The sequence below is a fragment of the Equus asinus genome, chromosome 15 (assembly GCF_041296235.1).
Source record: "Equus asinus isolate D_3611 breed Donkey chromosome 15, EquAss-T2T_v2, whole genome shotgun sequence".
Classification (NCBI taxonomy): Eukaryota; Metazoa; Chordata; class Mammalia; order Perissodactyla; family Equidae; genus Equus; species Equus asinus.
The window spans coordinates 25,495,558-25,508,072 of NC_091804.1; the positions used below are offsets into that span (position 1 = coordinate 25,495,558).

A 12,515-nucleotide genomic window follows, 5' to 3' on the forward strand; every position below is an offset into this window, starting at 1 on the left:
CTGGTTCAGATCCCAGGTGCAGACATGGCACTGCTTGGCATGCCATGCTGTGGTAGGCGTCCCACATATAAAGTAGTGAAAGACGGGCACAGATGTTTGCTCAGGGCCAGTCTTCCTCAGCAAAAAAAGAGGAGGATTGGCAGCAGATGTTAGCTCAGGGCTAATCGTCCTCAAAAAAAAAGAAAAGAAATAACAACCAAATGCAAAGAGTTATGGGGCAATTGGGAAAATCTGAATATGGGTGGACGAGGAGGAGATGATAGTAGTAGATTTTGTTAACTGTGTTAGAATAACGGTATCGAAAATATCCTTATTTTTTAGAAATGCATAATTACTTAATGGTGAAATATCATGCTGTATTTTGAAATACTTTATCAACAACAAAAAAATAGATAAAAGTAAATAAGGCAAAAAGTAATAATTATTAAATTTAAGTGATTGTTAGCTGGGAGAGAGAAGTCATTATACTATTCTGCTTTTCTGCATATTTAAATTTTTTTTCATATAAAAAGATAATAAAGAGTCTTTAAAAAAAGGCCTCTTACTTAAACAACTTCCAATCAATAACCATTGTTTGAATGCATAAACAACATTCTGTTAAAGGAACAATATTCTATTATCTTTGCAACTGTAGTTTAAAAATCTAAATAAACAAAAATCTTTTAAAAAGTTACTCTCTAAGCAAAATAAATGACTAACAACTACTTTAAAACACAATGCAGAATCTTAATTCTTCACAAGTCAATAGCTTTGAATTCACTAAGATTCACTTTAATGTTACTAAGTTTCTTCCCTTATATACAAATAACCTAGAAAGGTTAGGGAGTTTCTGTCATTACCTCAATCTGCTTAAACAGACTGTCTCTATCTTGAAAGAGTGAGTTGTGGTACTATGGGGGAGCTGGAAGGGGAGAAGGGGACAACTTGAGACCAGAAAGCACTTGGAGAGGTGGGCTATGGAGAAGACCTCACAGTGCCTGTGAGCGGCCAGGGACCAAATCAGGGAACTGAGAATCTGGTGATAGGGGAAGAGAAGAGAGCATTGCCAGAGCATAAGAACAAAAGCAGAGTGCTGACTTAGAACTGGAACAGGCTGTAGAGAAAGCCTTTGACAGATAAAGCATCCATTTATGATTTAAAAAACTCCGAATAAAATAAAGGAAATAAAATAAAAGGAAAGTACTCAACATAAAAAGGTCATATATGACAAACCCACAACTAATATCATACTCAATGGAGAAAAACTGAAAGCTATCCCTCTATGAAGAGGAAGCAGACAACGATGCCCACTTTCACCACTCTTATTTAACATAGTATTGCCAGTCCTAGCCAGAGCAATGAGGCAAGAAAAAGAAATAAAAAGGATCCAAATTGGAAAGGAATAAGTAAAACTGTCACTATTTGCAGATGACATGATTTTATATCTGGAAAACCCTAGGGGGGCCAGCCCCATGGCTGAGTGGTTAAGTTCACGAGCTCCACTTTGGCAGCCCAGGATTTCGCTAGTTCGGATCCTGGGCATGGACATGGCACCGCTCATCAGGTCATATTGAGGCAGCGTCTCATATAGCACAACCAGAGGCACTCACGACTAGAACATACAACTATGTACCTGGGGGCTTTGGGGAGAAGGAGGGGGAAAAAAAAAGAAAACCCTAAAAAATCCACGAAAAAACTTCTAGAAATAATAAATGAATATGGATGAATATGGTTAAGTTGCAGGATACAAAATCAACATACAAAAATCAGTTGTGTTTCTATACATTAACAACAAAGTAGCAAAAAGAGAAATTTAAAATACAATCCTATTTACAATTGCAACAAAAAGAATAAAATACTTAGGAATAAACTTAACCAAAAGGTGAAAGAACTGTACACTGAAAACTATAAAACATTGCTGAAAGAAATTGAAAAAGACACAGGGAAATGGAAAGATATTCTGTGCTCTTGGATTGGAAAAATTAACATAGTTAAAATCTCCAGGGACCAGCCCCATGGCTGAGTGGTTAAGTTTGCGGGCACCGCCTCAGTGGCCCGGGGTTTCACTGGTTTGGATGCTGGGCATGGACATGGCACTGGTCATCAAGCCATGCTGAGGCAGTGTCCCACATAGCACAACCAGAAGGGCCTGCAACTAGAATAAGCAACTATATACTGGGGGCTTTGGGGAGAAGAAGGAAAAAAAAAATGAAGAAGATTGGCAACAGTTGTTAGCTCAGGTACCAATCTTTAAAAAAAAAAAGTCCATACTTCCTAAAGCAATCTACAGATTCAATGCAATCCCTATCAAAGTTTCAATGACAGTTTTCACAGAATAGAACACGGAATCCTAAAATTCATATGGAACAACAAAACACCCCGAATAGCCACAGGAATTCTGAGAAAAAAGAGGTAGAGGTGTCACACTCCCTGCTCTCAAAATATGCTGTAAAGCTATAGTAACCAAGACAGCTTGGCACTGGGACAAAAAAGACACACAGATCACCAGGGCCGAATCAGGAGCCCAGAGACAGACCCACACATCGATGGACAGCTAATTTTCAACAGGGAGCCAAGAACATACAAAGGAGAAAGGAAAGTCTCTTCAATACATGGTGTTGGGAAAATTGGACTGCGACAGGCAAAAGAATGAAAGTAGACCATTAGATTACACCATACACAAAAATTAACTCAAAATGGATTAAAGACTGGAATCTAACACCTGAAACCATAAAAATCCTAGAAAAAAACATAGGCAGTACGCTCTTTGACATCAGTCTTAGCAGCATATTTTCAAGTACCACGTCTGACCAGGCAAGGGAAACAAAAGAAAAAATAAACAAATAGGACTACAGCAAACTAAAAAGCTTCTGCACAGCAAAGGAAACCATTAACAAAACGAAAAGACAACCTAACAACTGGGAGAAGATATTTGCAAACCATATATCCAATAAGGGATTAATCTCCAAAATATAAAGAACTTATACATCTCAACAACAAAAAAACTAACAATCCAATTAAAAACTTGGCAGAGGATACGAACAGCTGTTTTTCCAAAGAAGATGTACAGATGGCCAACAAGCATATGAAAAAACTACAATGAGATATCACCTCACACTCATCACGATGGCTGTGATTAACAAGACAAGAAATAACAAGTGTTGGAGAGGGTGTGGAGAAAAAGGAACCCTCATATACAGCTGGTGTGTGTGCAAACTGGCGCAGCCACTACAGAAAACAGTATGGAGATTCCTCAAAAAATTAAGACTAGTACTACCATACAATCCAGCTATTCCACTGCTGGGTATTTATCCAAAGAACACAAAAACACAAATGCATAAAGATACATGCACCCTACGTTCATCACAGCATTATTCACAATAGCCAAGACTTGGAAGCAACCTAGGTGTCTATCAAGGGACAAATGGATAAAGATGTGGTATATATACACAGTGGAATACTACTCAGCCATAAAAAAAGATGAAATCTTGCCACTTGCGACAACATGGATGGACCTTGAGGGTATTATGCTAAGCGAAATAAGTTAGAGAGGGAAAGTTAAATACCATATGATCTCACTCATAAGTAGATGATAAAAACAATGACAATCAAACACAGAGAGATAGAGATTGGATTAGTGGTTACCAGAAGGGAAGGGGGTTGGGTGGAGGATGAAAGGGGTGATTAGGCACATGTGTATGGTCATGGATAGTAATTAGGCTTTAGGTGGTGAATATGATATAATCTACACTGAAATCAAAATATAATGACGTACACCTGAAAAAAACAAAAATAAGAACTTGAGCAGGGACTAGCCCCTATGATTCCCAAGCCAAGCAAGCAAGGAAACAGAGACTCTAGTGGAAGAAAAGGTCAATATTCCCACCAACTGTCCTCTTCTGCACGGCTGGAGGATTCGGGCCTAGGGTTAGGGAACAGACCTCCTCAAGGGCTAATGAACCAGCTCCCAATAGGAGGAAGGCAACAGTTATCTCCCCTATGGCCTCTGATCTAATTCAATACCCTCATCTATTCTCTGTCCCTCAACTAGTGAGCTGGCTCAGCGATAAGATGAACCAGAGATTTGGGAGGTTTCCCTAGAATAGACAGACTAATAAATCATTCTCTGAAAACTTACCATGTGCCAGGTAGTTTAAAAACATTTAAACTACTACATCCTTCGAATAACAACCCTTCCAATAATCCATCAAGGAAGGTACTTTTTTATCCTCTTTTCACAGATGGGGAAATTGTGAAGAAGAGAGTTAAATGACCTGTGCCAGGGTGCCAGGGCACCAGGCCAGAGAAGAGGGAAGCCAGAATTCACAATCATCTGATTCTAAACTCATCTCTCTCCATTCCACTGTACTGCCTCCTATGTAAACTTCACACTGGATCCGCCTATAACTTACAGAGAGCAAATCAAAGATGCACACCAAGGTCTTTCTTTCTGGAAGGTATGGTTCTAAACTTGTACAGCTTAGAAATAGCACAGGCTACAAAACCAGAAAGGTTGTCCTCATCCTACTACAAACATGCTCACAGTAAGAAAGGCTGGAGAACTCTTTACCTGCTCAGAAAGCTTCCTCACTTCCTCTACGATGGAGGCAACAGGACGACTCCTCTCTCGGCCACGTGTGAAGGGAACAATGCAGTAGCTGCACATGTTGTCACAGCCTCGCATGATAGACCTTAAGAGGAAAGCACGGGAACTTAGCAACAGGAGCAGGATGTCCTGGTCCAACCCAAGGAGCAGGTCACAGCTCCCTTGGTGTTATCCTTTGGCTCTGAATTCTCTTGGCAACATGCTCACCCTCGACCAATCTGAGATCTAAGAAGCACTAAGGCAGACACTTTTTATCTTTAAAATCTAGCATCTAATCGCAGGATAAAAGCCAAACTGTAATTAGTGGATACAGTGATTACCCTGAGGCACCACACTGGTGAGGGAATGGGGTGTAGACATACCTCACCTGGACTTTCTACTGTTTATATGTATAAATGGTTTGAACTTTTTATATGCAGACCAGAAAAAAATAAATATTATAAAGTATGTATAAAGAGCTGAGACCTTGGATTTAAAACACAGGGTTCTACATTCCTCACTCATTCTTGATCTAAATGCCAGGTTAAATCACTTCCTTTCATTTGCATCCTGTATATGAAAGCCTCAATTTATCTTAAGGAAATAATTATGGATAGATATGTATCAAAGGTATTCACTGAAGAATTGTTAAATAAACGTCAGCTGTTTTTTTATTAAACATTTCCAACAACAGAGTATCAGACAGCCATAAAAATGACAGAGGTTGTCAAACTTCTTCTGTAAAAATTCAGATAGTATGAGCCGGCCCAGTGGCCAAGTGGTTAAGTTAGTGCACTCCGCTTCAGTGGCCCAGGGTTTTGCCGGTTTGGATCCTGGGTGCAGACATGGCACTGCTCATCAGGCCATGCTGAGGCGGCATCCCACATGCCACAACTAGAGGGACCCACAACTAAAAATACACAACTAGGCACCGGGGGACTTTGGGGAGAAAAAAGAAAAATAAAGTCTTTAAAAAAAAAAATCAGGGGCCGGCCCAGTGGCTCAGCACTTAAGTGCGCACATTCCACTTGGGCGGCCTGGGGTTCGCCACTTCGGATCCCAGGTGCGGACACGGCACTGCTTGGCAAGGATGCTGTGGTAGGCATCCCACATAGAAAGCAGAGGAAGATGGGCGCAGATGTCAGCTCAGGGCCAGTCTTCCTCAGCAAAAAGAGGAGGATTGGCAGCAGATGTTAGCTCAGGGCTAATGTTCCTCCAAAAAAAAATCAGATGGTAAATATTTTAGGCTTTGCAAACCATATAGCAGAGACTCAACCTAACAACTACTTAATTCTGCCACTACATTGGCGAAAGAAGACACAGACAATATGTAAAGATATGGGCATGGCTGTATTTCAATAAAACTCTATTTACAAAAACAGGTTGTAAGTCAATTTGCCAATCTCTGTTACAGAAAATTTAATGACATAAAAAATGTTCCCCATTTTAAATAAGAAAAGGCTATAAAAGCAAGTACACCACAAGCCAACTTTTATAAATAAACACATACACAAAGCATACACACATAAACACATAGGAAAGAACAGGAATGATATACACCAAAATAACAGTGTTTATCATTAGGTGGTAGGAATATAGGTAATTCTTACTTTCTTCTTTATGTTTTTCTATTTTTCCACATATTCTTCAACAAATATGAACTATTTCATCACCTGATCTTCATCTCTTTTTTTAACTTAAAAGATCAGGGTAGGGGGAAAAAAGATGTGAGGAAAGCCTCACATATGTTCTTCTGCTTTTTTTTTTAATCTCCCCAAATTCCCCCAGTACATAGTTATTTATTATAGTTGTGGGTCCCTCTAGTTGTGGCATGTGGGACACCGCCTCATCGTGGCCTGACGAGCAGTGCCATGTCCGCGCCCAGGATTCGAACCAGCGAAACCCTGGGCCGCCGAAGCAGAGCGCATGAACTTAACCACTCGGCCACAGGGCTGGCCCCCATATATTTTCTTAAAAAATAAGAATATAGAAAAAAATAAGAATAAAAAAATAAGAATATAGAAGGGAGGGTAGGAAAGACCTCATATTATGTATATGAATGTATATGCAAAGAATACTCCTGAAAGGATTACACAAGAAACTACTAACGTGGCTGCCTCTGAGAGGTGGCCTAGGAGACTGCGGATGACCAGTGTGAGGGAGCCTTACTATGTCATTTTTTGTCTTTGTACTATGTGCATGTATTAATTTTTTTAATGTAATGATATTAACATTATTTTAAAGGTGAGAAAGGAGAAGTTCATTCCCTGTCTCTCGGTAAGTGACTCACACAAAGGCAGAAGTAGCACTGGGGCTCGTCTGGACCGGCATGATGTCAGCATAGGTCTCATCCAGAGAGAGCAGCACATTAGCAGCTTGCTGGCCTGACTCAGCAACAGCCAGCAGTCGAGGAAGGTCCCGATAGGCGTCTGGACCAGCCAAAATATCCACTATTTTCTCCCTGTTGAGGATCTCCTCCTTCAACCTCTCAGCCATGCAGCCTGGGAGGAAAAAGAAATAAGCACCCGTTCCCAAATTCATCTGTCTCATGGCTTCTTCTCAGTATACATTATCTCCAGCTGGATCAGAGACCAGGACACAGAAAGTTCTCTAAGAGTTTAGCATCACTGCTCAAATCTGCCCGACGATTCCATAGCTCTGAAACTGCATCTTCCTACACAAGAAAACCACAGGAAAAATGGCCCTAGAGTAATTCAATTAAATGCCCAGGGAAAGTTCAACCACCACCCAAAAATCTTTCCAGACATCAACCACCCTTTTTTTCAACTGAAAATTACTTGGTGCTACAAATAAAACTATTTTGTGTCAGGAACTTATTTTTAAAAATAAAACTCAATTGTAAATTGGTGCAGCCACTATGTAAAACAGTACGGAGTTTCCTCAAAAAATTAAAAATAGAAATACCACATGATCCAGGTATTCCACTTCTGGGTATTTATCCAGAGAAAACAAAAACACTAATTTAAAAAGATATATGCACCCCTATGTTCACTGTAGCATTATTTACAATAGCCAAGATATGGAAGTAACCTAAGTGTCCATCGATAGATCAACAGATTAAGAAGATGTGATATATATATATAAATGGAATATTCCTCAGCCACAAAAAAAATGAAATCTTACAATTTGTGACAACACAGATGGACCTAGAGGGTATTATGCTGAGTGAAACGAATCAGAGAGAGAAAGCCACTGTATGATTTTACTTATGTGTGGAATCTAAAAAACAAAACAAACAAACAAAATAGAAAACCAACTTACAGACACAAAGAACAAACTGGTGGTCACCAGAGGGGAGTGGGGTGAAGGAAGTTAAGAGGTACAAACTTACAGTTATAAAATAAATAAGCCACAGGGAAATAGAGTACTGCATAGGGAATATACTCAATAACACTGTAATAACTTTACACGATAACAGATGGTTACCAGACTCGCCATGGTGACCATTTCATAAGGTATATAAATATTGAATCATTATGTTGAACACCTGGAACTCATATAATATGGGATGTCAACTATACTTCAATAAAAAAATAAATAAATAACTTATATACAACTGCACTTGTGCTCTTTATCCCTTTTCTTGCCCATAATACTTGTAAAACCCATAAGAAATGAGTTAATCATCTATGCTGGTATCTTCCATATCCTAAAAAACCATCGTTATTAGTAAGGCTATTGAATTAAAAAGTCCATTTTATTATAATCACCCTTTGAAAACATTTGTTTAAGAAACATTCTTGGTTGTATACCCATGTTTATAGCAGCATCATTCACAATAGTCAAAAGGTGGAAGCGACCCAAGTGTCCGTCAACAGGTGTGGTATATACACACAATGGAAAATTATTCATCCTTAAAAAGGAAGGAAATTCTGCTACAATATGGATGAACCTCAAAGACATTATTCTAAGTGAAATAAGCCAGTCACAAAAAGATAAATATTGTATGATTCCACATATATGAGGTACCCAGAGTAGTGAAATTCATAGAGACAGAAAGCAGAATGGTGGTTGCCAGGAGCTGTGGTGAGGGTGGAATAGGGAGTTACTGTTTAATGGGTATGCTGTTTCAGTTTGGGAAGATGAAAAAGTTCTGGAGATGGATGGTGGTGATGGGTACACGACAACATGAATGTATTTAATGCCACTGAACTGTACATCTAAAAAGGGTTAAAATGGGAGGCTGGCCCCGTGGCCAAGTGGTTAAGTTCGTGCTCCGCTTCAGCCACCCAGGGTTTCGCTGGTTCGGATCCCGGGCGCGGACATGGCACTGCTCATCAGGCCATGCTGAGGCATCATCCCACATGCCACAACTAGAAGGACCCACAACTAAAAACGTACACAACTGTGTACTGGGGGAATTTGGGGAGAAAAAGCAGAAAAAAAAAAGATTGGCAACAGTTGTTAGCTCAGGTGCCAATCAAAAGAAAAAAGGGTTTAAATAGTAAATTTTATGTTACATATATCTTACCACAATTTTTTAAAAAATTATTTTGAGGATTTCCGAAATTCCTAACAGATATATACTCAGGGGCTTCTATAATGAAGGAAGTGAAATGGGACCAAACGTTTCAGCTAACCCTCCCATCCTCCTGCATCACTTAGTCCATTAATCTGTGTAACAGCACATGCTCCAACCATGTGTTGATCCATCATCAAGAGGAATTAATTTAACTATTCCACAATTGAAACAGTCTGTTTTGAGGTTAAATAAATTAACTAAATTCTGGGACCAAGAGGGTACAATATATTATTTTTAAAATATGCTTCCCAGCTATCTAGATCAAAGCTGCAAAATACAACTTCCTAAGACGATGGAAATGTTCTTTATCTGTGCTGTTCAAAATAGTAGCCACTAGTCAAGTGTGGCTAAGCAGTCAATATGTGACTGGTGAGACTGAAGAAGTGAGTTTTTACTATTACTTCAGTTTAATTAAGCTTAAATAAGCACCTGTGGCTAGTGGCTACCACACTGGTCAGTGCAGATCCAGATCTTCACCGAGCATGCTTCAGGGGTCACGATGAAAGGGGCCTACATTGTAAATTCACGCTTCCCCTTCAGACCCCAAACTCTCTCCTACCCGTGACTCTGTGCCACAACAAGCCACATTAGACTCTAGGAAGGATAGACAACTTTCGGAGTACCTGCTACGTTAAGGCACTACAGAAAGCCCATTCATGAGCTTCATTTCATTTAATTCTACAGTCTCTGACGTTAAGTACAAGAGTTGCAGGGGGTGTATAAGATTTCTTCATACACTGGGAATCCAGCCTCTAAGGGAAACCCTAGCATGTAAAGCTCCATGGAGCCCAAGTCTCAAAACTCACAAAATTGGCAAATTACCGGATACCTAGAATCCCAATCCTCAGAGGCACTCGGGAGCGAGGCCGCTTTGTCTTCAGGGCTCTGAGCTGATGTAAACGATTCCAGATGGTCTGTTCGGCCTTCTCCCTACAGAGATCAAAAGAGGTAGAGATAAACCTGAAAATAAACTGCAGAACAATCTAAAAAGTAGGTCAGTGGGAAGAAAATAAAAATAACCATCAATTCTTTAAATGAGTATCTACCTCTTAGGCTTAGGGAAGGCAGGCAGGGAGCCAATGGAAGCACCACTTGCTGTAATTTACCATTCCCAGAACGACGCCCTTCCTGCACATCTCCAAATCCTGACAAGCCTTCCTCAACCCTCCTCTGTTGGAGAGTTTATTCTCCGTTTAACTACTCTATCACTTTAACTCTCCCGTTCCCTCCACTTAGCAATCTCTCCTTTTTATTGACTTTTTTACCTAGTGCTTTCTGCCACGTGTTAAAGCTATTTATCCGTCTTAGTATCCGTCTTAGTTCCCACATGAGACTAAGCTCCTTAAAGCCAGGTTCCAGGGAAGGTTCATTTCTGAATCTCCCAAAGCACCTACTTCCGTGTCTTGCAGAAGAGACCCTCAGAACAAAATGCTGGATTAATTCATCAAGAGTACAGCTAGCTGAGGAAACACTAACACTAACACGTCTATGCTTGTACATAGAAACAAAGTGAGAAACACGGCACGTTCACCTCTCACGATGCCACCCGTCTCTGTTCAGAAGAACTCTGTCCCCTCGCCACTGACTGCACCCTAGCCCTTACCATGGGCGCTACCTCAGAAGCATGCGACATTAGCTACAAGAAAATCCTTAGGAAAAGTTGGGTGATTCAGCACACTCTCCATTTCCTCCTCTATAAAATGTGTTTGATAAGAGCACCTAGGTCATAGGGTTGTTGTGAGAATTAAATCAGTGCATGTACAGTGCTCAGCACAGGACCTGACATACAGTACGTGCTCAGCAAATGTCAACCAGCTCTATCATTACTATCTCCATTGCTGTAAAATGGCAAATCCACTGGCTTAGCTCCATAGCAGGCCAGCCTGGCATTATTATATAAGATATACCCATTCCCTAGGTAAAGAACAAATTCCCACCTGATAGAACATGTGACAAGGAGGATCACATCAGCCTGAGTGGAAAGCAAGGAAAAAAACGAAAATTATGATCTTTGAAATGAACCTTGCAGAATCACTGCCCTCGGCCCCTTCTTTTTTGACTGTAGTAAAACACACGTAACATAAAATTTACTATTTTAACCATTTTTAAGTGTACAGTTCAGTAGCATTACGTACATCCACAGTGTTGTGCAACCATCACCACGATCAACCTCTGGAACTATTTCATCTTTCCCAACTAAAACTGCGTATCCATTAACCACTAACTCCCCATTCCCCTCCTCCTCGAAGCCCATATTTAACTTAGTTACTTGCCTGAAGGTGAACACCACCATAAAAGTTTCAAAAATCACTGGAACAAAAGTACATCTCAGTCCCATGCTACACACTTTACCCAAGGAACTCACTCCCACCAGGCGGTACCCTGCTCCTGAAACTGCATCTAAGAACTGGCACAAATGCAGTTTCCCTGAGGGCCAGGAAATAAGGAGAAGCAGGAAACGCATGTACCTCTTGGAGGTTATTGGTCCGCAGGTAGCCACTCTTCTGTAAGATGGACCAGGCTATCTCCGTGTCATTCACATTCATCTGGCAGCCATAGGTCTCCAGGTAGACTGCAATGAGAGGATGATTCCATGGTAGGCAGACAAAAAGAGACCACATGTCTCAAAAGGACTCCTTCCCAAATGCCCCAGAAACACCTAAGGTAACTGGTTATCCACTAAATCCCCTGCTGCCTCAATTCGAGGACACCATTAATTGCCAGATGTACCCTCAAATTAATGACAACCTTTCAGACAAAAGACATACAACATTATAAACACATACCAGTTATAAGCCATGTCATTTAAAATATGGGAAAAACATGCACCTAAGAATCAAGGAAATACGGTTAAAAAAACAATTAGAAAAGGGAGGACTAGCCAATAGCACTGATTACCCACCTGAGGGAAAAAGAAATTTAAATCCACATGTTACACTCCTTCTCAAAATGAGGTTCCCTAGCCTCTAGAGGTAGCAGCAGTGGGCAGAGGGTACATAAAGACACACAAAAAAAATGAGGCAACTTCCTACAGTAACTCCAAACATCTTCAATGAAAGCAAGCATGGCTATAATGACATAAAACACATTTGCACAAAGTTTCTTAATTTTTTTTAAAGATTTTATTTTTTCCTTTTTCTCTCCAAAGCCTCCCATACATAGTTGTGTATTATTAGTTGTGCGTCCTTCTAGTTGTGGCATGTGAGATGCCACCTCAGCATGGCTTGATGAGCGGTGCCATGTCCATGCCCAGGATCCAAACCGGCAAAACCCTGGGCCGCCAAAGTGGAGAGCGTGAACTTAACCACTAGGCCATGGGGCCGGCCCTGCACAAAGTTTTAAGAACACAAGTTCACTCTGGCAAGCCTCTCCGAACTAAATTCCTGTTATCAACCCCAGCCCCCACCT

The 12,515-nt window shown here is 40.5% G+C and overlaps 1 protein-coding gene across 9 annotated transcripts in view; it reads right to left on the reverse strand.

Annotated features, from left to right (window-relative positions):
- Nucleotides 1-12,515, reverse strand: part of CDK5RAP1 (CDK5 regulatory subunit associated protein 1) — a 57,290-nt gene that overhangs the window by 34,782 nt on the left and 9,993 nt on the right. For 6 of the 9 annotated variants that reach the window (XR_011494618.1, XM_070485758.1, XM_070485756.1 and 3 more), the window contains exons 3-7: nucleotides 11,576-11,679; nucleotides 11,045-11,079; nucleotides 9,937-10,037; nucleotides 6,855-7,065; nucleotides 4,550-4,670 (exon numbers count right to left, since the gene is read on the reverse strand). Coding sequence is in view for 8 of the 9 variants with exons in the window: in XM_070485758.1 (XP_070341859.1) it covers nucleotides 4,550-4,670; nucleotides 6,855-7,065; nucleotides 9,937-10,037; nucleotides 11,045-11,079; nucleotides 11,576-11,679 (572 nt within the window). In the remaining variant the exon portion in view is untranslated. Of the gene's footprint in view, nucleotides 1-4,549; nucleotides 4,671-6,854; nucleotides 7,066-9,929; nucleotides 10,038-11,044; nucleotides 11,080-11,575; nucleotides 11,680-12,515 lie in introns of all 9 variants that reach the window. The other 3 variants (XM_070485759.1, XM_014828806.3, XM_070485762.1) reach the window with 1 other exon arrangement.